We start from the raw sequence: 25,759 nt of genomic DNA, 5'->3' as shown, positions 1-25,759 counted from the left end.
ATTTAAACTTTTTATACTTCTTAACACTCAATGTGCCAAGCCCTGTGTTAGGGGCTTTACAAACACAAAACCACATGAGTTAGGTACCGCTCTATCACTTCACTTTCTGGATGGGAAAACTAAGTTTGGAGATATTAAAAACCTTACCTAGGGCTTCCCTGGTGGCGCAGTGGTTAAGAATCTGCCTGCCAATGCAGGGGACATGGGTTCGTGCCCCGGTCCGGGAAGATCCCACATGCCGCGGAGCGCTAGGCCTGTGAGCCATGGCCGCTGAGCCTGCGCGTCCGGAGCCTGTGCTCTGCAACGGGAGAGGCTGCAACAGTGAGAGGCCCGCGTACCGCAAAAAAAACACAAAAAACAAAAAACCCTTACCTAATATTAAACAGCTAGTAAAGAGTAGAAGGAAGATGCAGGTGATTCTTTGATTGGTCTATTTTTAAGATGGAAAATTGCCTAGGATTTTCATGAATGATGGTTGGGCAGTCCTAATGAGTCAGGTCTGGTCTTCCCTCACCTGGAGATTTCTCCCAGGGAGAACTGAGCACTGTCACTAGATCCAGCTTCAGCATCACTCTCCAAACAGCCAGAGCCTGGGCTTTCCTCCAGGGACCACCATGACCCTTTGACTTTCAGAAAGAAAGCATACTAGCAGCCCCATGTTTTGTTACAAGAAGAGAGGAAGATCATTTCCAGAGTCAGAAATCATGCCATAAGGCATCAAGAACAAAAACCAGGTTTCCATCAGCAAAAAGCACCCTTTCTGAGGAGAAAAAAAGGGAGGCTCTTAATAGAAAGAGCCAAGCCTTCTGAGTACAGAAGAGGCCAACTTTTCCCAAAGGTAACGTTTAAAAGAGTGTGAGTCATAAGAGTCAGAAAGACAAAACCCTAAAGGGCAAGGGAAGGACAGACCTCACTATTAATTTATTCTTCACTCCGATGACAGTGCCAGTACATGCAATTAGAATTTCTTTTTTCTTTTTTGGTAAGAATTGAAGAAAGACAAAAATGAACCATTATATTAACTGATACTATAATTATGTTTACAAACTGATTTCCAGTGGAATCATTACACATTAGGCCTCTTTAGGAGCCTATAGTTTCCAGACTGTGAAAAAGCATTTCCTCTGAGTGAAACCTGCAAATTTTATCTCCCTAACTAAAGATAAAACTGTTTTGGCTGATAAAGGTTAAAGAACTCCTCTAAAACAACCAGAAAAGAAACCAACAGCCATACAACAAAACAACAACAACAAAAAGCAGACTTCTCATGTCTCGGAGAGTTAACATACACTGAGCTAAGGCTCAGTGTATGTTAACTCCCTGAGTTGGGAGACTGGGATTGATGGACGACCAACAGGGGTTCTGAGGTTTTGCCCTTCATTCATCCACTTGTCAAATTCTGCTCAGAGGCTCTTTGCTTGTGGAAGGAGGGCAAAGAATTTTTTTCTCTACAGTGCTTTTTGTTATTCTCTCCTGTAGGTCAAAAGAATTACGAGGACTGTTCAAATATCGTTAAGATGGCAATATTTCCCAAATTCAACTTGATCACTATCAAAATCCCAGCTGGCTTTTTTTGCAGAAATCGAAAGACTGATTCTAAAATTCATATGGACATCAAGGGACTCAGAGTAGCCAAACAATCTTGAGAAAGAAAACAAAGTTGGACAAATCACACCTCCTGATTTCAAAACTTGCTACAAAGCTACAGTAATCAAGATGGTGTGGTACTGGCATAAGGATAGACATATATATCAATGGACTAGAACTGAGAGTCCATAAATAAACCTCACATTTATGGTCAAATGATTTTCAACAAGGGTGCCAAGACAATTCAATGGGAGAAAGAATAGTCTTTTCAACAGATGGTGCTGGGATAATGGGCTATCTACATGCAAAAAAAATAAATAAAGTTGGACCCCCAACTCTCACACCATACATAAAAATTAACTCAAAGTGGATCATAGGTCCAAATGTAAGAGTTAAAATTATAAAACTCTTAGAAAAAATATAGGAGTAACTCTTTGTGACCTTGGGCTAGTTAAAGCCTTCTTAGATATGACAGACTAGAAAAACACAAGTGACAAAAGAAAAAATAAACTGAACTTCATCAAAGTTAAAAACTCTTATGCTTCAAAGGAAACCATTAAGAAAATGCAAAAACAAGGGACTTCCCTGGTGGTCCAGTGGTAAAGAATCCACCTTCCAATGCAGGGGACGTGGGTTTGATCCCTTGTCAGGGAACTAAGATCCCACGTGCTGCAGGGCAACTAAGCCCGTGTGCCACAACTACTGAGCTCGTGCGTCTCAACTAGAGAGCCTGCATGCTGCAAACTACAGAGCCCATGCGCTCTGGAACCCATGCGCCACAATAAGAGAGGAGCCCACGGGCCCCAACGAAGAGCCCACATGCCGCAAGGAAAGATCCTGCATGCCTCAACAAAGATCCCGTGTGCCGCAACTAAGATCCATCGCAGCCAAAAATAAAAACAAATAAATAATTAATAAGTATTAAAAAAAAAAAAAAGAAAACGGAAAAACAACCCAAAGAATGGGAGAAAATATTCGCAAATCATAAATCTGATAAGGGAATTGTATCCAGAATTTATAAAGAACTCTTACAACTCAATAATAAGACAAATAACCCAATTAAAAAATGGATAAGAATCAGAACAGACATTTCTCCAAAGAAAATATACAAATATGGAGAAAAGGGAACCCTCTTGCACTGTTGGTGGGAATGTAAATTGATACAGCCACTATGGAGAACAGTATGGAGGTTCCTTAAAAAAACTAAAAATAGAACTACCATATGACCCAGCAATCCCACTACTGGGCATATACCCAGAGAAAACCATAATTCAAAAAGACACATGCACCCCAAATGTTCACTGCAGCACTATTTACAATAGCCAGGTCATAGAAGCAACCTAAATGCCTATCGACAGACAAATGGATAAAGAAGATGTGGTACATATGTACAATGGAATATTACTCAGCCATAAAAGGGAACGAAATTGGGTCATTTGTAGAGACGTGGATGGATCTAGAGACTGTTGTACAGAGTAAAGTAAGTCAGAAGGAGAAAAACAAATATCGTATGTTAACACATATATGTGGAACCTAGAAAAATGGTGCAGATGAACTGGTTTGCAGGGCAGAAATAGAGACGCAGATGTAGAGAACAAACGTATGGACACCACGGGGGGAAAGTGGCGGGGTGGGGGTGGTGGGATGAATTGGGAGGTTGCGATTGACATATATACACTAATATGTATAAAATAGATAACTAACATGAACCTGCTGTATAAAAAAATAAATAAAATAAAATTCAAAAAAAAAGGGGCTTCCCTGGTGGTGCAGTGGTTGAGAATCCGCCTGACAATGCAGGGGACACGGGTTCAATCCCTGGTCCGGGAAGATTCCACATGCCATGGAGCAACTAAGCCCGTGTGCCACAACTACTGAGCCTGTGCTCTAGAGCCTGCGAGCCACAACTACTGAAGCCTGCATGCCTAGAGCCTGTGCTCCACAACAAGAGAAGCCACCGCAATGAGAAGCCCGCACGCCGCAATGAAGAGTAGCCCCCGTGCGCCGCAACCAGAGAAAGCCCGCGCGCAGCAACGAAGATCCAATGCAGCCAAAAATAAATGAGTAACAAAAAAAAAATTTATTAAAAAAAGAAATTAAAAAAAAAAAGAAAATATACAAATAGCCAAAAACACATGAAAAGATGTTCAACATCATTAGTCATCAGGGAAATGCATATTAAAACCACAACGAGATACTACTTTATACCCTCTAGGATAAGTATTCTCAGGAAGACATAGCGTGGATGATGATGTAGAGAAATTGGAACCCTCATATACTGCTGTTGGAAATGTAAAATGGTGCAGCCACTTTGGAAGAGTCTGGCAGTTTCTCAGAAGGTTAAACAGAGTTACCATACGGCCCAGCTATTCCACTCCTAGGTATATGCCTAAGAGATATGAAAACGTATGTTCACACAACAACTTGTACATGAATGTTCATAGCAGCATTACTCATAATAACCAAAAAAAGTGAAGACAACCCAAATGTTCATCAACTGATGAATGGATAAACAAAATGTGGTATATCCACACAATGGACTACTATTTGGAATTAAAATGGAATTAAGTACTGATACATGCTACAACATGGATGAACCTTGAAAACAATATCTTAAGTGAAAGAAGCTAGTCACAAAAGACTAAATATTCTTTGGTCCCATTTACATGAAATATCCAGAATAGTCAAATCTATAGAGACAGAAGGTAGACTAATGGTTTCCTAGAGCTGGAGTGGGAGGGTAGAGGAAACAGGGGATGCCTGCTAATGGGTACAAGGGTTTCTTTCAGGGTGATGAAATGTTCCAAAAGTGATTGTGTTGATGGCTGCACAACACTGTGAATACACTAAAAACCACTGAATTGTACATTTTAAATGCGTGAATTGTATCTTAATAAAGCTATTAAATACGTACTTTAAAAAGAACTATAGAGATATCAGAAAAAGCCTTCAAAATTAATGAAAGGATCATAAAATGTTTCAAAAAGCAAAAATCCAGAAAAGAATCAGAGAGACACTTGGTAAGTATGTGGAAAAGGAATCTGTAGGACTAGAAAGGATCCAGCAGAAAGTTAAAATATTCTTGGTCTGGATCTATTCTGAAAAACAAAAAAACACATGGCGGGAGGGATAAATTGGGAGTTTGGGATTAACATATACACACTACTATATATAAAAGAGATAAACAACAAGGACCTATTGTATAGCACAGGGAACTATATTCAACATCTTGTAATAACCTATAATAGAAAAGAATCTGAAAAAGAATATATATATATAACTTTGCTGTACACCTGAAACTAATACAACTTTGTAAATCAACTATACTTCAATAAAAAAACCAAAACATATTATATATCAATTCTATCTCAATAAATTTAGAAAAAAATTTAAAAAACACGAGCGGGAGAGTCTAACACAACCTGTTCTACCTTTTTTTTGAAGTTTTATTTTATAAATGACAAAAAAGGGATGGTTTGCATATGAACTCTTTAGATATAGGAAAAGCCTAGTAGTAATTTCTCATGCCAAATCCACCTTCCACCCTAATGTTTTCTGAACCATTACTTTAATAATAAAAAAAATACAGAATTAGGCTATCAAATCTACTAAGGCCATCAATGAAATCCATCATTCATTTGTGTAGTACCTTAAAGTTCATAAATCACTTTTATACCTATTATCTCAGCTGACCCTCTTGAAGCAGGTATCACACCCATTTTACAGATGAAGAAACAGCCTCAGAGACATTAACAGGCACTTAAAGCCTCACAGCTAGTGAGAAGTATAGACAGATTAGAACCCGGGTCTTGCTCTACTAAGCCACCTTCTAAGTTTATAAAGAAATTGCTCTGGGATTCCCTGGTGGTGCAGTGGTTGAGAGTCCACCTGCCGATGCAGGGGACACGGGTTCGAGCCCCGGTCCGGGAAGATTCCACATGCTGTGGAGCGGCTGGGCCCGTGAGCCATGGCCGCTGAGCCTGTGTGTCCGGAGCCTGTGCTCTGCAACGGGAGAGGCCACAACAGTGAGAGGCTCGTGTACCGCAAAAAAAAATAAAATAAAATAAAAGGAATTGCTCTTTTGTATAGAATATTCCTTTAGTAATATTCCTTTAGTAAATACACTTTTTTTCTTGTTGAATTTTCTCTTACATATAGTGTTAGGAACTAATTTAAAATAGCAATTTGGTACATATTGAAACATAGTTTAATATGTACTATAACATATATTTATTCTACACTAATCTCAATCATATATTTCATTTTTAAAAAATAAAAAAATTACTCGGGAAGTTCCCTGGCGGTCCAGTGGTTAGGACTCAGTGCTTTCACTGCCTTGGCCCCAGGTCCAACCCTGGTTGGGGAACCAAGATCCTATAAGCCTCATGGCATGACCAAAAAAAACAATTACTCAGGATGAACAAATTCTAAGCTGACTACTACAGTGTTTCTGACTAATAGCTAAGAAGTCAAAATAATGCTTTTGTGCAATAATTTTGCTAGGCATCCAAACATCAAACATGTGTCTCATCTATTTAATTTACCTTATATACTAACATCAGTGGCCAGGGAAATATTCTTTTCTTAATTTGTGTTTTCATATCTTATTTAAGAGTTAAGGTACTATAATGACACGTAGTGCAGTATATGCACATCCTCCAAAACACAATGCCATTCTGAACATAAATAAATGTGGTCTAAAAATTGAATCCCCAAATTTTGATGTAATTTTAGATAGAAGTTTTCCTAATTATTTCCTCTTTATTTTCCCTCCAGAATGTCCAGAATAGTCATCTACTATACAGTTGTTAAACAGTTACTGGTGTGAAGTAATGATCAACTTACAATTGGTAAAAAAAAAAAAAAAAAAAAAATGTTAATCCACATTTGAATGACCAAAGGGTTTTGGATTATAACATGGCTGACTGGACATTTCATTTGCCTAACATTTACTGAACACTTATGAGTGTTAGGCTCAGGGCTAGGATATACTATGATTAATAAGACATGACTCTGTACATGCTCTCTGGAGTTCTCCTCCAGGTAGGGAAAACCACCAGGTAAAAGAATAATTACAATGCAATGTGAGAAGTACTATCTATAATGGAGGCTTGTACAAAGTATCGTCTTTGGCTTGCTTGTGATCAGGTCTTGTGAGATAAGATAAGTATCAGTGTCTAAAACATGCCTCCAAAGCTGAATATCCACTCACTAACTTGTATCATCTTTCAATACTGTGCCATACCCAGGTGTCGCCTCTCTTCCTGATTTGCATAACCAGGCAAGATAGCCAAGGTCGATAGCACTACTGTCTCAGGTTAGGCACAACCTCAGATCAAACACTACTCAAAGGAACACACATCCCCTCATGACCTTAGTCAGTAGGTACAGCTCCTGAAGTCTTTAGGTTGTGAAGTGTTGTGGAATCTTTCTCCTCAGAAGAACTGCTAAGTTTAAAAGCTGTGTTAGTCAGAACTACAAATCTGTGAATAAAACATTTAGCCTATTTCTCTGAAATTAAAAACTGTATATTTCTGAACCTTTTATATATAGATTCTGGTAGAGAAAAGGTTAAATGAAGTAAAAAAGATGACAAGCAGAACTCTTCCCCTGCAGAGTCAGCTACTGTGCATCTTTTAAAAGGTTCCCCAACTGTAGAATGTATCTCCTTTCTTCTGATTGTAAAGAGACCACTAGCAAAATTATTCCTTTCCCATACAATGCAACTGGACTGGGTCAGGAATAGAACAGCCAAGAGGAAAAGGCAGATCATTTTTTTTTGAAGCTGGAGGACTGGTATTTATTCCCAAGTTCAGGAAAAAAGAGGTACTTGACTTTCTTTAATTACAACATAGCCTGGCCAACTATATACCACTGATGTTTTCAAGATGTTGCTCAAAGGATATTCCAGCTCTTCATATCAAAATGTACACATTAATGCAGAGGAAACTCAAACTGTAATAGATATTAGTTGTCTTGAAGCACAATTCCAACTAAACCAAAAACGATTTGAAGAGGAAGTTCAGAAATATAATGCCCTCCAATAGGACACATAGGTTGCGAGACAAACATCATTAAGGATTCCCTAGGGTACAGCATCTTCTGGGATGGTAAAGTCAAGTTCTATGTGTTAGGTTTAAGTGCTCAGAAAAATGCTGGTACTCAATTGATGACAGTTGCAAAAGCCTCTGGGAAGGTCTGATCTGACCTCACCGCAGTTCTGACATCTCCATTTAAACATCTTCCCTTCTGTGGACAAGGAAAGCTTCCAAGCACTAAAGGTTTCCAAGAGTTAAACAGTCAGTCTCTCAAAAGACTCTAGTCAGTATATAAACATACCTTTTAAGTAAAAATCCAGTCATCCTGGGTCAAGATTCACTTTAAACAATATAAAAGCCTATGTAAATGATATTTAATGGTATGAGAAAATATTTGTAATATACTGATGTGTGAAAAAGGATAAACTTTTTTTTAAAATGAGGAGGTTTACAAAATACATATAATGTGATCACATTTGTTAAAAAGTATATATACACATATGAGGATTTTTTACCAAAAGAATTCATGGTTATTATAGAAAGTCTGGAAAATAGAGGACAAAAAAACAATAGCTGTAATCCTATAAACCAGAGATTACCATTTAATATTTTAGTGTTTATATTTCCAATTTTTTCTATGTGTATATATATGTCCTCCCAATAAATGTAAATGTAAAAAACATAGTCTTTTACTTAGTCATTAGTTTTGCACTGATTTACATATAATGCTATTCTAGGACACTAGGGCAAATTTTAAGATTCATGCACTAGAGTGGTTCTTAACCTTGGCTGCATATTAGAATTGCCTGGGGAACGTTTAAAATTCCCAATTTCTGGACCACCCCCCAGACCAATTAAACTAGCATCTTTGAAGATGGTACCTAGGCATCAGTATTTTTCAAAGTTCCCCAGGTGATTCCACTGAACAGCCAGGGTTGAGAACCACTACTTGCCAGCTTTCCCCCTTCTGAGCAAAACATGATTTACAGCAGTGCTTTCTTAAACTTTCATGTGCATACAAATCATGTGCGGATCTTGTCAAAATATAGATTCTGGTTCAGGATAGGACCTGAGATTCTGCACTGGCTCAGGGATCATACTCTGAGTAGCTGTAGGGTTCTGGGAAAGAAAACTCTTTTAAAGAATGGAAAGAAAAAATTATAGCCACTGAAGCCCATATTCTATGCCAGCCAGGAAGGGGTAATCTACAGCGGATGAACAAAGAATTGATATGAGGAGAAAAAGATGTTTCTAGGAAATAAGATTTTAGGGGACTGAAAGAAAGTTTGGAATAACTACATTTTTCAGGGGAAAACAGTCGTTGGAGCTTATATAGTTTGTGTGCACAAAGAAGGGCAAGCAAGCTTAGAAGACAAGAGAGGTGGGCAGTATGAGAAAAAAAAATCAAATGTGTAAAACATTGTTATGGAAAAAATAAAATCTTTGGCTGCCGTGCTGGAAATGGATAGAGAAACACCACAAGAGAACCTGCAGAATATTTCACTGTCAAAAACATGTTTGGGGGCCTCCCTGGTGGCGCAGTGGTTGAGAGTCCACCTGCCGATGCAGGGGACACGGGTTCGTGCCCCGGTCCGGGAAGATCCCACATGCCGCGGAGCAGCTGGGCCCGTGAGCCATGGCCTCTGAACCTGCGCGTCCGGAGCCTGTGCTCTGCAACGGGAGGGGCCACAACAGTGAGAGGCCCGCGTACCGCAAAAAAAAAACACCAAAAAAAAAACCATGTTTGGGAACCAGTACAGCTAATAAACTGAAGTTGGTGTAGATTAATAATCATCCTCCATCATCTCCCTCCTGGGACATAAGAGACCCCAGGAGCATAAGTCTCCCCTGGCAGTGCTTTAGGAACCAACAACAAACAGTGGACTATTTGCCCAAATGCTTCTCTTTGTGTGCAGAAAGAACGTGGGAAGCTCAAACATGGGGTCTCTTTGCAGCTTCTTGGCAATACTCTTCTTCGAATTTCTAAACTTCACTAGAGACGTAACAAAAAGGCGGCAGAGGGATTTTTTTTTTCCTGAGGGCTTTCCCATGGAAATTAGAAATGTTTAGCATATTTTTTAGAATGACAAAGTAAGTATTTAATATAAAAGTATTCATAAGTCACCATCAGACTGTTATTCCTTCAAAATAATTTCTAAAACCAATAAAATAGGAAAACTTTCATATAAAATTATCTGGGGCATTATATGAATCAGCTGGTACACTTTATCAGACATTATCAAATGGGCCATATCTGAGAAAACCTCTGTTTAAATAAACAGAAGAAACTAAAGGGGAAGACTTTACCAAGAAATGCAAGAATTCTGATGCCAGATGATTCATGTTACACATCTCTTGGATGTAAGAATCTTTGGCAGAATCACGCACAACCATAATAGTCCCACTGATCCTTGTATTCAGCACTTATTTACTGTATAATGGTGATAGTTAACATGTCTTGAGTGCCAGATACTGGCTAAGTGCTTTATCCACATCTAAATCAATCCTCACAACCCTATGAAATAGGTATTATTATTATAGCCCTTGTATGGATGAGGTATCTGTGGTTTAGGGATGGCAAGTACCATGCTTAAAGGTCACAAAGCCAATAAGTCATAAAGTTGGTTTTTGAGTACCTGATTTCAACAACCATTCTCTTAACATTTATATGACATAAACAGGCCTCCTGCATGCCCAGTCTGTACCAGGGAGAAACTACACTCAAGACTGGGGGACAGAAGAAGAGTAAGTCATGATCCCTAAGCTTGTGGTACAGGACAAGCAGTTCTTCCAGGACACGAGGCTAGAAAGGCACTTCAAACACTGCAGAATACAGGATGCCTTCTGGTGTGGAACGCCAGCTCAGATAATGCTGTTAGTGTATTCCACAGGTCAGAACTCATTTACTTTTGGGGGTCCCTGATTCTTGATCCTTTACATATCCTTGATGGATAGATGACATATTACAGAGGATAGGCTCTGTGCCTAGAGACACAATTTTTTTTTAGCTTAGGCAAGCTTTCCAGAAATTACTGAACCACTCTAACTATATAAAATCAATAAAGGCACAAGAATGTCCAGATAACAGATCTAGTACTAGTTGAGGGGTTGGTCTCTTCTTCATTCAAATGATAAGGGGTATTGCTGGACAATCCAGTCCAGTCAGGATTGGGGGAAATCAGTTTCAGATTGAGGTTCTTGTCTCTCTTCTGAGTTTCTATAAAATCTCCAAAGGCTAAGGGAAACCCCACTGATTATAGTAGCCTAACAATGCTGTAAAGGTCAAATAATTCTTAATCTATGATTCATTACCAGTGCAGACAGATAAAGAAAGTCCTAACTCTTGCCTTTCTCAGAGCTAGCTTCCTAGCAGTCTTGTTCAACTTGATAACTGCAGACACAAGGCCAGGGAAAAGGTGAATAATATTTCCAGCCTTATCTGGCATCTGGCTACATTAATCGCTTAAAGCTGGTCTTTCAAAGAAAGAGGAGGCAGGGTAAAAGAACTAATATCTGAGTACCCACATTCAATGCACATGCTAAGCACTGTCCTAAGAGCCCCTCCTTTTCTATTTTTCAATCTTATCTCACTTAATAATGACACTCACATGAAACACTACTGCTCTCAGAAGTTAAACACCTTTCTCAGGAACTCACAGCTGGTAAACATAGCTCTACACTATAATCTGTGGATACTCAAGACCCTTATTTATAAAATGGCATAGTATTTGCATATAAAATGGCATAGTATTTGCATACAACCTATGCACGTCCTCCCGCATACTTTAAATCATCTCTAGAATATTTATAATACCTAATACAATGTAAACGCTATGTAAATAGTTACTGGCATGGCAAATTCAAGTTTTGCTTTTTGGAACTTTCTGGAATTTTTTTTCCTGAATATTTTTGATATGCAGTTGAACCCCAGGATGTGGAACCCACAAATATGGAGGGCTGACTTTACTGATCCACAATGGAAACAAAACTCTGTTTATGATAATAAAACTTCCCTGTTATAAGTTGCATTCAATTAATTAAATATTTCAAATTAATGATCTCCTTGAAATGCAGCTATGTGTTCAAATACTAAAAAGTACACCTCTTGCTTTTCTATTCCCTGAATGATGCCATGAATTCCTTATTTGAAAGGGATTCAAGACCTTACAATTTGCTTTTAAGTACTGAAAATTTGCAGTGTTATAAGCAACCTGAAATTACCTTAATGGACATAGAAGTCTTGTTTATTACAAAGTTTTTGATATAAAGACTTCTTATCCTATTCAGCTTATCTTCTGAGAACATGCAAAAGGAAATGAGAAAATCTCAGGCAGGCAAAGCATCTGGCAGTATGGTCCACATTATAACACAGAGAAATACTTTCATTTAAAGAGCAGGGGTTAGTATTTGAAATCAATCCTTGCCAACTGTAGAATTGCTCCTAAAACCTAGTTCAGATAAGCAGGTTGACATTTTTTCTGCAAACATTCAGAGTAACTTTTATATTTTTTGGCAAGATCAAAACTAATATTTCTCATAAATTCACAAAGGTGATTTACTAGTACATATTTGCCTCACGAGAGAGCCAAAGGAACAATGCTCTGAGAGTGATGACAAAAAGTTTATTTTACATGGAGGGTAACATTACTAGAGTACTCTTTACTTTCTCACTAAATCATTTCCCTTCAACTCTCCAAAGAGAGCTGCCACTATCATTTTTCCCCTCCTATACTATAATCACGCTAACCATCTCATCCACATATTTATTCCCCAAACATGCACTGAATTCTACTGTGTATCAGGCACTCGTTGTACTGGGGATTCTACAGATGTGTTACTCAAAATATGGTCCACAGACTGGTGCTGGTTTGTGAAGGCATTGGTTACCAGTTTGCAACAAGTATTAATTTATTTATTTTAAATTAAATTTTATTTTTTTAACATCTTTATTGGAGTATAATTGCTTTACAATGGTGTGTTAGTTTCTGCTGTATAACAAAGTGAGTCAGCTCTACGTATACATATATCCCCATAACCCCTCCTTCTTGCGTTTCCCTCCCACCCCTCTAGGTGGTCACAAGGCACTGAGCTGATCTCCCTGTGCTATGAGGCTGCTTCCCACTAGCTATCTATTTTACATTTGGTAGTGCATATATGTGACAAGTATTTAAAAATTTTAATAGCAATTTAGCAGAGTAATTTGAATGTTGATTCTAATAATAAAATTTTTGACTTTTATTTTCTATGTCATTTTTCTAATAATTCATTTTAGTTATTTTATAAAAATATCAGTCTGTAAAGGATTAGAAGTAAAAACCTGGTTTGCTACCAGTAATAGTTTAAGAAGCTTTAAACTTCTGTTCTAGAGGACAGAAAGACCTCTGCTCTTGCTTGACATGGGCACGGTTAATCCTATGTGACTGTCCAAAAAAAAAAAAAAATCCTTCCATCCTCAGACACACACATTTCTGAGGAACATATAAGTTCAGGCTTTGTAAATAGGTTTGGGAATACTGATTTTTAAAAAAGGTTGTAAGTTAATAATAGGTTAAAAGAACAATGGAGAAGGGTGAGATAGGAAGGTAGGTCAAGTAGAAAGGACAATTTAATAAAGAACAGGAAATCAACAGGCAACCAGGAGGGTAGCAGGTATAATGAACTGCTATAAGTCTGGAGTGAAGAAGTTAAGAGGGTAACTCAAGCCTTACTGGAGGGAGGAAGACACCAAGTCTAGTCTCTGCCATCCTTTGCATTCTCCAGTCACCTCCTACCCTAGCTACTAGGCACAGCCTATCCTCCAGCCATCCCTAACTGCTCTACTTCCCAAAGACAATATCTTCTTTTGCTTGAGTATTTAGCAGACCGCTGCTCCGCTCCCACCAGAATGGGCATCCCACCCTCCAGTACTCTCCTTAAGAACCCAGTGCTATTGTCAACCTCTCTGATTACGTTCCCTGGTACACCCTGAGGCAAAGTTTTGGTTCCTCCTCAGTGCACCTGTACACTTGTTTATACTCGCATCACAGTACTTATCAGAACGTACCATGCATATAAGTCTGCAAGTCAAATTCCATTGGCACTATATTATTTATCCTTCTCTTCTCAGTGCTCAGCACGTAATTGCCTCTCAAATATGTGTTGAACCACACTGAGCATCAGAGAGCGAGTCAGAGGGGTTGATTAGAATTCTCATTCAGGCTGAGCAACCAGAAATCAAGGCTCACTGAAGAGTGTCTAGAAGCCAAACAAGGAGAGCTGCTCATTCAGGGTTCAGCAGGCTATGGAAAGGCCAGACTAGAGATGGAGCTCAGCGAAAACCAACAAACCAAAAAACCCCCATTCTCCTTAAGGAGAACAGTTAAGTCAGGAAGCTAAATTGCAGGTAAAAACACATTCGAGTTTAAAAGCCCATTCTGAAGTTGTATTCACGACTTGGCAGAGTACCTGTAAATTATACATGGGCATGTGGCTCATTACCTGTAGTCTGAGGAGTTTCAAGGTGGCTAGAATTTTCAGGCAGAATGGCTGACTAAGCACAAATGACATATGCTAATGTCTACTATGGCAGACCTGAGTAATAGGAGGCAAAGCTCCAATACCAAGGTCACAGGCATGAAGAAAAACTTCCCCCTCTCATTCCTCTGGGGTGGAAGCAGCTGCAATGACCAGCAGTAAACAAAGGGAGTTTCTGTTTAGTGGTATCCCGAACATTTTCATCACAGGAATGCCTTCCTTGGCTCTGCTTACCTAGTTTTTGGTTGTGTTTTTTTCTTTTTGTTCTTGTTCTCTGTCCTTTAACACTCTGCCTTTATGATCTCTCCCCTCTCAAACTCTCTCTTCTTTGTTCACTCTCTGAACTCACTTCCTTCTCCTACTCCCACTTTCATTAATTCTTAAATATCAAAGCCCTCCTCTTAGGCTCCTCCTGCACTAGCATTAGTTATACAGAGCATCTTATTTTTTGGTATATTTTAAGAACCAGTTCTAATTGATCGGCAGTTAAACATCTTTCTTTGACCAATAAGTTCCCAGTGATTTTTCCCTGTGGTACTTTTCCTATTTATGGGGACAAGGTGAGAAAATATAAACGGATCCCTGAGAAACCTGGTTTCAGTATCCTTGAAACATAATATGCAGCACTGTAATCAGTGGTGATATGCCTGTGAAATGATACTCTGGCCCTGGCAGAGGTACTATGCTTGGAAAGCATACAATCAAAATTCAAACTGGTCTGGGAACCAGTGGAGGCAAGAAAGTTAGTAATGAGAAAAAGATCGCTATTTGAAACATAACACAGTCCTCTCACTAGCAAAGTCAAACAGTGAAACAAACCTTTCTTTTTCTAGTAGGTCTATTATTCTACTGATATATGTGCAGTTATGTGCCTGAAACTGCTCAGAAACAAACTAGAATAGACATAACCAAAGAGATTCATAGAGACTCCCTTTGCATTTTTATTTGCTTCCCAGAACTACCTGATCGAAGGAGAGATAACAGAAGGCACTTTCCTGAGGTGCATTCCCAAAAGGGTCAGCAACTGTTTCTTATACATTATTCAGAAGAATGGGGATATTACCTTAAATCCTATTGAAATCCACATTTGGAGATCCTGAATTTTACCTAGCTTTAAAAATGCTACAGTACTGAGAAATCAACTTCCTCAAATTACAACCATCTTTTAAAAAAAAAAAGCAAAGCCAAAGATGATTTTGGCTTTCAAATGGGACATACGTGTCATGTAGGGGGCTTTTTTTTTTTCTTTTTTTGCGGTACGCGGGTCTCTCACTGTTGTGGCCTCTCCCGTTGTGGAGCACAGGCTCCGGACATGCAGGCCCAGCGGCCATGGCTCACGGGCCCAGCCGCTCTGCGGCATGTGGGATCCTCCCGGACCGGGGCACAAACCCGTGTCCCCCGCATCAACAGGCGGACTCTCAACCACTGCGCCACCAGGGAAGCCCTAGGGGGCTTATTTTGCTATCACTCCAACAGCCATAATTACTTCCCAGAATTGTGAAAAAGGCTTCAGATGTCTAATCTGGAGTAAAAAAAAGGATCACTAAGACTCTGGCTTTATCAACACCCCGAAACCTGAAACCTACAAATTTGCAAAATAGAAAGCAACCCTGAACTTCAAAACAAAGATAACTAAATAATTTTAACAATGTTATAGTAAGCATAATACATCTATAGAGCTATAGTTTTTAAAGTTAGTTGGCATATATTATTCCACTCAAATTTCATAACACCTCTGTAAGGCAGACAGAGCAAGCATCTTTGTTTTACAGGTGTTAAGCAACTTGCACAAAGCTGGATAAGCTTAAATAAGTGACTTCCATCCTTTAGTAAAATCTCTCTACCTACTCCCCTAATATCTGCTTTCTCAAGTCACCAGATTTCTTGGAAGAGTAATCTATTCTTGCTGAATTTATTTCCTCATCTAGTATCCATTTTTTAATCCTGGCAAATGATAGTTAATTTGTTTCCCCAAATAGCTACTATTCTCAAAATCTGCTATTCTCAAAAAGATCACCAGTGACCTACAAGGTATTATGGGACTTTCAGTAGTCTCAAATATTCAATGAGTGAATGAAATTTCCAGCAATTTCAAGGACTTGTTTTTGATCCTCATTCTTCCTCATTCTTGACCCCAACTCCCCTCTGAAATCCTCTCTTCCCTCATTTTTCATGCCATCACCTTCCTTTCTCTCTTACTCCCCAGTATCTTTATTTTTACTTATGTATGTATGTATGTATGTATTTATGTTTGGCTGTGTTGGGTCTTCGTTGCTGCGCGCCGGCTTTCTCTAGTTGTGGTGAGCGGGGGCTACTCTTCGTTGCGGTGCACGGGCTTCTCACTGCGGTAGCTTCTCTTGTTGCGGAGCGTGGGCTCTAGGCATGCAGGCTTCAGTAGTTGTGGCACATGGGCTCAGTAGTTGTGGCTCGCGGGCTCTAGAGCACAGGCTCAGTAGTTGTGGTGCACGGGCTTAGTTGCTCCGCAGCATGTGGGATCTTCCTGGACCAGGGATCGAACCGGTGTCCCCTGCGTTGGCAGGGGATTCTTAACCACTGCGCCACCAGGGAAGTCCTCCCCAGTATCTTTAAAATTAAACTGCTCAACAGCTACTCATTATCCAAGATGCGATTCAAATGATAATTCTGAAGTCTTCCAGAACACCTTCAGCAGCGGGTCCCACATTACTTCTGAGGTTCCACAGTACTTCATACTACTAGGCACTTATCACACTATATTTTGATTGTTATCATCTCTGTCTCTGTCTCTCCCTCCCTCCCTCATAAAAGTTCTTAGGATATAGAAACTGGCTTATCATTTCGTATCTCTTGGGTTTAGCAAATTACCTGGCACTTATAGACCCTGTTAACACATGTCTGAATGAACCACCAGATAAGTGGCAGCAGTAAGGCCTCTGCCTTTATCCTTCTCACAGAAGGTGGCTCAAAAGCAAAGGCTTTTAAATCTCTTACTTCTTATTCCATGAAAGTAAGTGATCAGGCTTGATTCTCACATTTAGTCCCTTAAAATTTTTTTTTCTTTTCCCTGCAGTGATCTATGAACCACCCTTTCCAAGTAGAACAGTCAGACAGGTAGCAGTGCCACACATGGTATAATAGTTATGACTCCTACAATTTGCCCATCCACTCTCTACCATGTGAGGACACAGGGAGAAGGTGGACATCTGTAAGCCAGGAATCAAATCAGTCAGTACCTTGATTTTGAACTTCCTAGCCTCCAGAACTGTTGAGAAATAAATGTCTGTTGTATTTTGGTATTTTGTTGTGGCAGCCCTAGCAGAAAAATACATGCTGCTTCAATAGTTTCTGGAAAATGTCTTTTTTTCAGCTAACGCTAATTGTTAGAAAATTCTTCCTTATCCCAAGCTAAATCCTGCCCTCTGTATCTGAGAGGTGAGGAAAAACAAAGAAGAATACAGGGGATGTGATCACTATGGAAGAGAATAATTTTCAAGTGAAAAATAAATCTGTGACTTAAACACTGAGGAAAAATTTTAAACTCAAAATCCATAATACGGTAACAAAAATAAATTCTCCAGAGAGGAATCACGGTATACTATAGAAAACAGTAGTTTGTAGAAAGACAAACCAAGGTTTAAATTAAGGTTCTGACTTTATCTGAGTGACAACCTTGTCAATCCTTATTACCCCCATTTATAAAGTATGGATAATAATGTGTAGAGTTGTAATAATGTAATAATATGTGAAAGTGCTTTGAAAAACTGAAAAAGACTACAAGAATGTCAAATATTATTAGGCTATCCCCCTTCTTCTTGTGGCTATATTTAAAGTGTTATTTATATTAGAGCTATTTATGTTTAGTTCTCTAGACTTTATCCAAATTCAGAGGCAAAAATTGCTCTCCCTAACTTTGAAATCAGTGGATCCGCAATGCACTAAACAAAATACATCATTAATACTGAGTAGTATTAATCTAAAAAGAGTTGTCTGAAAAACAAAAAGGAAACAATATCATGTTTTAATTATATCAAATCACACAAAAAAATGTTTTGCCTATTTTAGGTGTAGTACATACCTTAATAGAAATATTGCTGAAAAGAGTCCTTGTTAACTAAGAAAGGTTGTCACCAAATCAAAGAATTGCAGTGTTGAAAGGATTTGAGTCCTTCTGGAGTTTATCTACTCTAATGCCTTATCTGATGCGTACATAATTTCCTTCTGCAATACTCCTGATGGACAGGCATCCATCTGGTGCTTAAAATATTTTCTGAAACAACTTTTTTCTTCAGGTAACTCTAATTATTAAAACTGGGCTAAACTCTGTCCCCTGTAACTTCTAACCTTGTATCCTCTGAGAGCCACACAGAACACATTTACTTTTTCTTCTTTAGAACAGATTTTTTTTTTTTTTTTGGCTGCATTGGGTCTTCACTGCTGCGCGCGGGCTTTCTCTAGTAGAGGCGAGTGGGGGCTACTCTTTGTTGCGGTGAGCAGGCTTCTCATTGCGGTGTCTTCTCTTGTTGCAGAGCACAGGCTTCAGTAGTTGTAGTGCACAGGCTTAGTTGCTCCGTGACATGTGGGATCTTCCTGGACCAGGGCTCTAACCTGTGTCCCCTGCATTGGCAAGCGGATTCTTGACCGCTGTGCCACCAGGGAAGCCCCTAGTACAGTTTTTTAAACTTTAGAACACTCATATCCTTTGCCCAACTCATCTTCAGGTTAATCCTCCTCAGTTCTCCAGTTATTGTACTGACATGTTTCAAGTGCCTCTCCTCTGGACCAGTTCCACTTTGCTGTACCCCTCCCCGCCCACAGCAGCCTAAGCAAATTCCTCTATAAACAGCGTGCTTATTTAGTCCAATCCACTGAGATCTTTATGGATATTGGACTATAAGAAAATATATTTGCTTTTCCTCTCAGCTTCAAAATTATCAGCAGATCAAAAGCAAAAGAAGAATGTTGCTCCTAAAATCTTGATAATTTGAGTTTTATATTAGAAACTGTCAGACTGACTGTCTGGAACAGTCAGATTACTAGAAAGATGGCCTTGCCTTTACAATATCTTCCTATGATGCTAAAGCTCAGGAATAGGGACAGGTCCATACTTTAAAAAGTCAAGGCCTCCTCTAACATGGGGATTTGTGGATGCAGAGTGCTGACAAGTGAAGCCTGTGAGGCAAAAGTGAGGTCATGCCTAGTAAGAATCTAGAGCTGGCAAACCTCAGCCCTATTGACAGTCCTTTATCAAATATAGTGATGATACGACCAGAATTTTCCATGAGAGTCTTACCATATTCTGTTTCATTTTTCCAGAGGTTAATATTTCACTAGAAACACAATCCTGGAAAGAAAGTTAGAAGGTCTGAAGAAGACTATAAGTATCTAATTATATTCCAAATTCCTCCCCCAAATGCAAAAGCAGCAATTCCTGTTTAAAAATCCTAAATAACAAAATCAATAGGACGTTATAGTCATTTAATCCATTTAGGATAACGATAACAACTTCTCGGAGCCCATGCAGGAGGATTCTGGAGAACAAACTACTGATCACAATCTACATGAAGTCTATTACTAGACAATCTGTGATCAACACAATCTGTGTATTTATTGGCTGTATGGGTGGTATGTTTTGGTTGCTTTCCCAAAATTTGGGTTGATAAGATAAAAACTATATTTTAGGAATTATAAACCCCAGACTCATTTTTAACACTTGGCCAAGGCACCTCTCAGGCAATACTGACATTCAAGAAAAGTTCAACAGTCTACTACTCTTAACAAGGAAATCTAAGTGAATAGAAGATGTAAAGCCAACTATTTTTGACTGGAGGTAGTTAAAGATCAAGGTGCTGTGAGAAAGAGAATGTGGGAGATCCAGGAGCAAACTATGGAGAGGAAATGCAAGAACACAAGTGAAAGGTGCTTTCAGAAACCTTCTGAGCCAAACTGGTTCTTTTTTTGCTCACCTGCCATAAATTGGAATGTGATTAGTTGCTAGAAAACAAGCTAAACACTAGGTACACAACAATGCTTCTCAATTGATTAATTTCTTCAGAGACAAAACAGATATTACAGTTGCTCAGTTAGAAAGCGAATAATAGCATGAAGTCATTGGTTATACCTCAGAAAAATAAGTGGTTTTACAGAAATATTAACGCTATTATTATCGTTAATAATATTAAGTATTAATAAAAAAATAATACAGCAGTTAACATTTATTACTGTATGCGAGGCACTGTACTAAGCATTTTATATGCAGTCTCATTTAATGCTCATATCAACCCTCTAAAGAAATGAAATGGATAGTGAGGTTCAGAGTTTGAGTGCTCCGCCTCGGGTCACAGTGGTGGGGTAATAAAGTCTGAACCTAGAGTCTACTGATGACAGCTCTCTGCTTTACTGCACTTACACGTAAACTTTTGATAGATATCAATTACTTTCCATAAAGAAGGTCTCTCTCTCTCTCTCTCTCTCTCTCTCTCTCTCTCTCTCTCTCTCTCTCTCACACACACACACACACACACACACACACACACACACACTCACACACACAAACACACACACACACACAGAGCAAATGAAGCATCCCTTTTCCGCAATAGTTGCCAACACTGAATATTATCAGTCTTTTAAATTTTTGTCAGTTAATTGGGAAAAAAGGGATAGTCTGTTGTTTTAATAGGGTTGAACATCTCTGAATTTATTCATTGGTCATTTGCACCTTTCTTCTGTGAACTATTTGTTCATATCCTTTGCCCATTTTGAGTTAAATATTTATCTTATTGATTTGCAGGCAGTCAATTATATTCTGGATATTATATTAATATCTGGAGTATAAGTAAAGAAAGAAATGGAGACAATTAGCTAATCTTTAAAAAAATTAAATCTGCTTCATACCTTATACCCAAGCAAATTCCAGATGGATCAAAAATAATGAAATCATAAAAGCATAATCCTTTCTTATGGCAATGTGTCAGTTTCTTGGTATTAATTTAATAAAATTATGGATTTATGTTGAGGAAAAAGTAATTTGAACAGGCTGAACAGGGCATTTCAGCCTATACTAGAAAACTAGTATAAGACTTTCAGTGACAAATCTATGTCACTGAAAGCAAATGAAAGCAACTATATTCGAAAATTATGAACGTGGTAAATTTATTAAGTTTAAAAGTTTCAAAATAATACTTATGATTCCATTTTAATAAAAGGAAACACATTAAACATTAGGTACATCAGAAGGCTATATTGAAATATTAACAAAGGTCATTTCTAGGTAGCTGGAGTTTGTAAAAGAAAAATTCAATACTATTTTAAAAAATGCATTGCTTTTGAAGATATCCCTTCTAAACAGACACAAAGATGGTTAGACTTCTGGAAATAAGGGTTTGTGACTCATTCATTTTTATGTCCTTTAAGCGCACAGTGCCTGTTCAGAAGTCTCCCGAAAGACCTCTGTTGAATGAATGAAATGGGGAACACAGGATTTACAAACAAAATCTCCATATCAGCTACTTAAAATACTCAAATTCAAAACTTTGCAGGAGAATCATATTTGTTCCTCAAGTAATATTTCATTCACAACTTTAGTTTATAACTACAAAATGTTATGTTTTTAACAAACAAGAAATAAATGTAAGACTCTTAATGTGTATGAGCTAAAAGCAGTGGGGTGGAGATGATGTGGAAAAGAAATCTTGGGAATTCCCTGGCGGTCCAGTGGTTAGGGCTCCGAGCTTCCACTGCAGGGGGCACAGGTTTGATCCCTGGTCAGGGAACTGAGATCCCACAAGCCCGTGTGGCCAAAAGAAAAAAAAAATTTTTTTTAGATATTTTATTTTTGAAAAGACTTATTACAAATACAAAAGTTTATGTTGAATTCTCTCAGACACAAAGACTATCCCTGATTTATGAAGTATGTTATTCATACTTACTGAGTATCTATTATGGGCATATGGGCAAGCTTCTATTTGTATAAAAAGGGCATGAATATTTACAAGGAACTTATAATATGACTTCAAACACATAACCCTGTTCATGACATATCAATCCTATTGTAAACTGTACTAAATCATACTATAAAACTATAATAATTGAACTAATGCGTACAGGAAAGGAATGGGAAGAGATAAACAGACCGATGAAACAGAAATATTCCAAAAATAAACCCATGTCTTATGAAGACTGAGTATTTGACACCAAAGATAGCTTTCAAAACAGAGGGGAAAGGATGGCCTAACTACTTAGGAAACAGTAGTGGGCAACTGGCTATCCAAATAGCAAAGGAAGTTAGATTTCTACCACATACCATCTGTGTAAATACATTTCAGATGGATTAAAGAGCTAAACATTACAAAGAGAAAGAAACATAGGCTATTTAATTAACCTGAAGATAAGGAAGGTCTTCTTAAACGAGACACAAAATTCAGAAGCCACATGAATAATATTGATGAATTTGAAGTGATAATTTAAAATTTCTGTTCAACAAAAAACAGACAAGCAATACATTGAGAGAAAAGATGTGCAACGTACAATACAGGCAAAGGATTGATACTACAAGAAAGAACACCTACAAAGCAGTAAGAAAAATAAACAATTCAATATCAACAAGCAATTCACGAAGAAAAAGAAATGGCCAAACAGAAGATTCCGTGACTTCTCTACTAACAACAACGACAACCATAATAGCTAATACATAATGCTTACTAGGCATCAGGAGCTTGGCTACGTGCTTTCAATACCAACTCATTTAATCCTCCCAACAACCCTAGGAGATAAGGTATTATTTTTATCCCTTTTTACAGTGGAGGAAATTGTGGCAGCAGTTAAAGAAGCTGCTCAGGGACACACAACCAGGAGTGCAGGGCTAGAATTCCAATGCTGAGAGTGTAGCTCTACAGGCCAGTAGAGCACCGAACCACTGTCCTATATGACCTCTCCAGGGATCTAGGCATCAGGGAAATACAAATTAAAACAAGATGTCATCTGTTGTTCAAACTGACAAAAATAAAAAAGCCCAACATAGTCAATGTGGCAAATGAGAATTATCAACATTGTTGGCAGAAGAATAAAATGGCGATTTCTTTTTGTAGTAAAAACTCTTCAGAAACAGATGCTGTGAAAGTTCAGAAAAACAATTTATGCAATAAAAGGTGGACAATAGTCAGGTAGTTTCTTACTAAAATGTTAATTTTATTTTCTCCTGAAGGTAGTAACAAATCCTAGAACTCCTTTCCTTTTCTCTCTTAATTCTCAGATGCCAATAAAGGCCACCAGAGGATGAGCATTCCTTTGCTCCCATGCTAACTGTTTTTTGGTGGCTGCTTCCCTTGTGATTTAATCAGCCCAGGTCAAATTTTCCCTGAAAACCTGCTTCTTGATGCACTAAACAACACAGATTCTGCTTTCTATTCTTTTCCATATTTGTCCCTTAGCCTCTTTCTCAAGAGCCAAAGTTTCTCTTGAACAAGGTTCAAGAGACAAGACTGAAGGTGAGAAGCTCAAACTTTCCCTTTTTGGGGTGTTCAAGAGCCATTAAAAAGACTCTTACTTTCAGCAACAATGTTAACTCCAGACAAAAACATGGCTTGTGAAATCTCTCAATTCTCCAGTCTCCAGTTTACTGTTTACAGCATAAACGTTAAGTAATAATATAAATTACTTAAGGGAAAAATAAAATCCATGTCATAGCTTTTCTAATACTTCAGCCATGCCTATCTACTTATAGGCACTATTATGAAGAGAAACACGGGAAGGTACATGGAGCTATAAAAGAGGCTGTTACTAAACATCACTGCATAAAAGTACTGAAAGTTCATCATGAATGGCAGTATGTAAAGGCCTTTTTTAAGGGCCTTCCCTTAAAAAAAAAAAGCACAGCAGGTCAGCTTCCATTTGAAAAGTTTCATTTGTACATCCAAAACTTCCTGTAACTTTTTTGCTGTTGTGTTCTAAAACTTACTACCAACTTGGTTTCTGATTATGACAAAGCAATTAAAATTTGCAGGGGTGAAATGGACACTGTGGAAACACACTGGCAGCTCAGAGAACGGTGCTTGACGAAACCTCCAGGAGAGGAACCCTACATCGTCACTGAGAGACGAATTTAAGAGTGTTCCATATTGTAGCCATAGGATGTAAGAAGAGATTAAGGTCAGCAGGAAAATGTAAGACTGGAATGAACGAGATTGGGTTTTTTCATCTGCATCATATGGTCACAGATTAACATTCCATTAAAACACAAAGCTTCACTACGGAAGGGGAGAAGGTTGCACCCGCGGCACCACCACAGGCCTGAGGCAATGATTTCGATATGCTGCTAAATGCTACCGTGTCCCCAACGTCATCAAATAATTGCTGGACAGCTCCACCATGTCTACGCGTTAACCACACAAAATCGAGGGAGCAGACACCTTTGCCAGGAGTCCCAGTGCAAAACCATAACTCCTCAAGGCTTCGCACGCGCAAATTTAGGGTTCTCATTCCGCTGGAAAGAAAACTGAGGATCTGAGGGAGAAGCAGCGACCGTCCAGTGCCTCCAAGGGCCAAGACAGAGTTAAGATGAGGTCCACCTCGGACTTCTCACTCCCCACCTTCCTCCGCTCCAACCCTGGAAAAAGCCACAAGTGAGCAAGAGAAGTTGTGGAAACAAGACCGGGGTGGGGGGGGGTAGGAGGGGAGAACCCGAGAGAGTTCAACACCAGCGCCTGCATTTGTCCCACACAAGGTCACTCGCTCCAAGTCACTTTTCCCTGCTGCCCTGGTGGGCTTCCCGCCAAAGAGGCAGCTAGGCTTCGAGGCCAGCCCACCGCGCCCCCTCGGCCCTCCCCTGCGGGCCGCAGCCCCTTCCTGGCCTCTCTTCTCGGACCCAAGCGCGCCTCTCGACACCTGTCTCCGACGCCCGGCCCCTCTCTCAGCCCAATTCCGCGGCTCCTCCGCCTCTACCCACGGGGCCCCCATCAACCTCCCCTCCCTCCCTCCGGACGCCCCTTTCCCCGCCTCCCGCGCCCGGTCCCGCCGGCGGCCTGGGACGGCGTTCCTTTTTTCCCTTCCCGCCGCCCTCTCCTCGGGTGCCCACCTGGCGCGGCCCGCCCCCGGCCGGTCTCCTCAGTGAGCGGCCGCCTCCCAAGTCCTCCCGGCCCAGCCCCGCTCCCGGGAGGATACAGTTTGAAGCCCCTCAGGATCTCCCTGGCCCGCTCGTCCTTGGTTGACATGATGCGGCGGCCGCCGCCTGCGGCTCTCCCACGCTGGCCCGGCGGAGCCTCCGTAGACTGTGCCCAGGAGCCGAGGACTGAGCCGCAGCCCGGCCTGCAGACCTCGGGCGAGCAGCGACAGCGTCCAGACCCGGACCGACCTCTTTTCCCTCAGCTCCCGCTCCTGATCCCTTCTCCTTCCCTCTAGCCTCGGAGCGCCCGCTCTGAAGCCAATGGAAAGCCTGCCTCGGCGATTGGCATCTTGATCAACCAATAGAAACATTCAGCGGCTTCGCAGGGGGACGGAGAGCGTCAATGGGAAGGGCCCTCCCAGGGAAGTCCCGTAGGACAAAATTTTCATTTGGTGTTGTTGCCTAGAGTTTGACCCTGCGGAGGGTTGGCTTCAGATCTGCAGACGCTCGCTTCGAGCCCGCTCCTGCCGCTGGGCACAGTAGG

At 39.7% G+C, this 25,759-nt stretch overlaps 1 protein-coding gene across 1 annotated transcript in view; it reads right to left on the bottom strand.

The window, feature by feature from the left end:
* PDE6D (phosphodiesterase 6D) overlaps positions 1-25,525 on the bottom strand; it is a 52,032-nt gene extending 26,507 nt beyond the window's left edge. Inside the window, exon 1 of the mRNA XM_004310531.4 lies at positions 25,275-25,525. Within this exon, the coding sequence (XP_004310579.1) occupies positions 25,275-25,324 (50 nt within the window). The 5' untranslated portion in view covers positions 25,325-25,525. The remainder of the gene's footprint in view (positions 1-25,274) is intronic.
* Positions 25,526-25,759: the final 234 nt, after the last annotated feature.

This window comes from Tursiops truncatus, chromosome 7 (assembly GCF_011762595.2).
Source record: "Tursiops truncatus isolate mTurTru1 chromosome 7, mTurTru1.mat.Y, whole genome shotgun sequence".
NCBI lineage: Eukaryota > Metazoa > Chordata > Mammalia > Artiodactyla > Delphinidae > Tursiops > Tursiops truncatus.
Note: the sequence above shows the minus strand (reverse complement) of the source record. Positions and strands in the feature narration are given on the sequence as shown.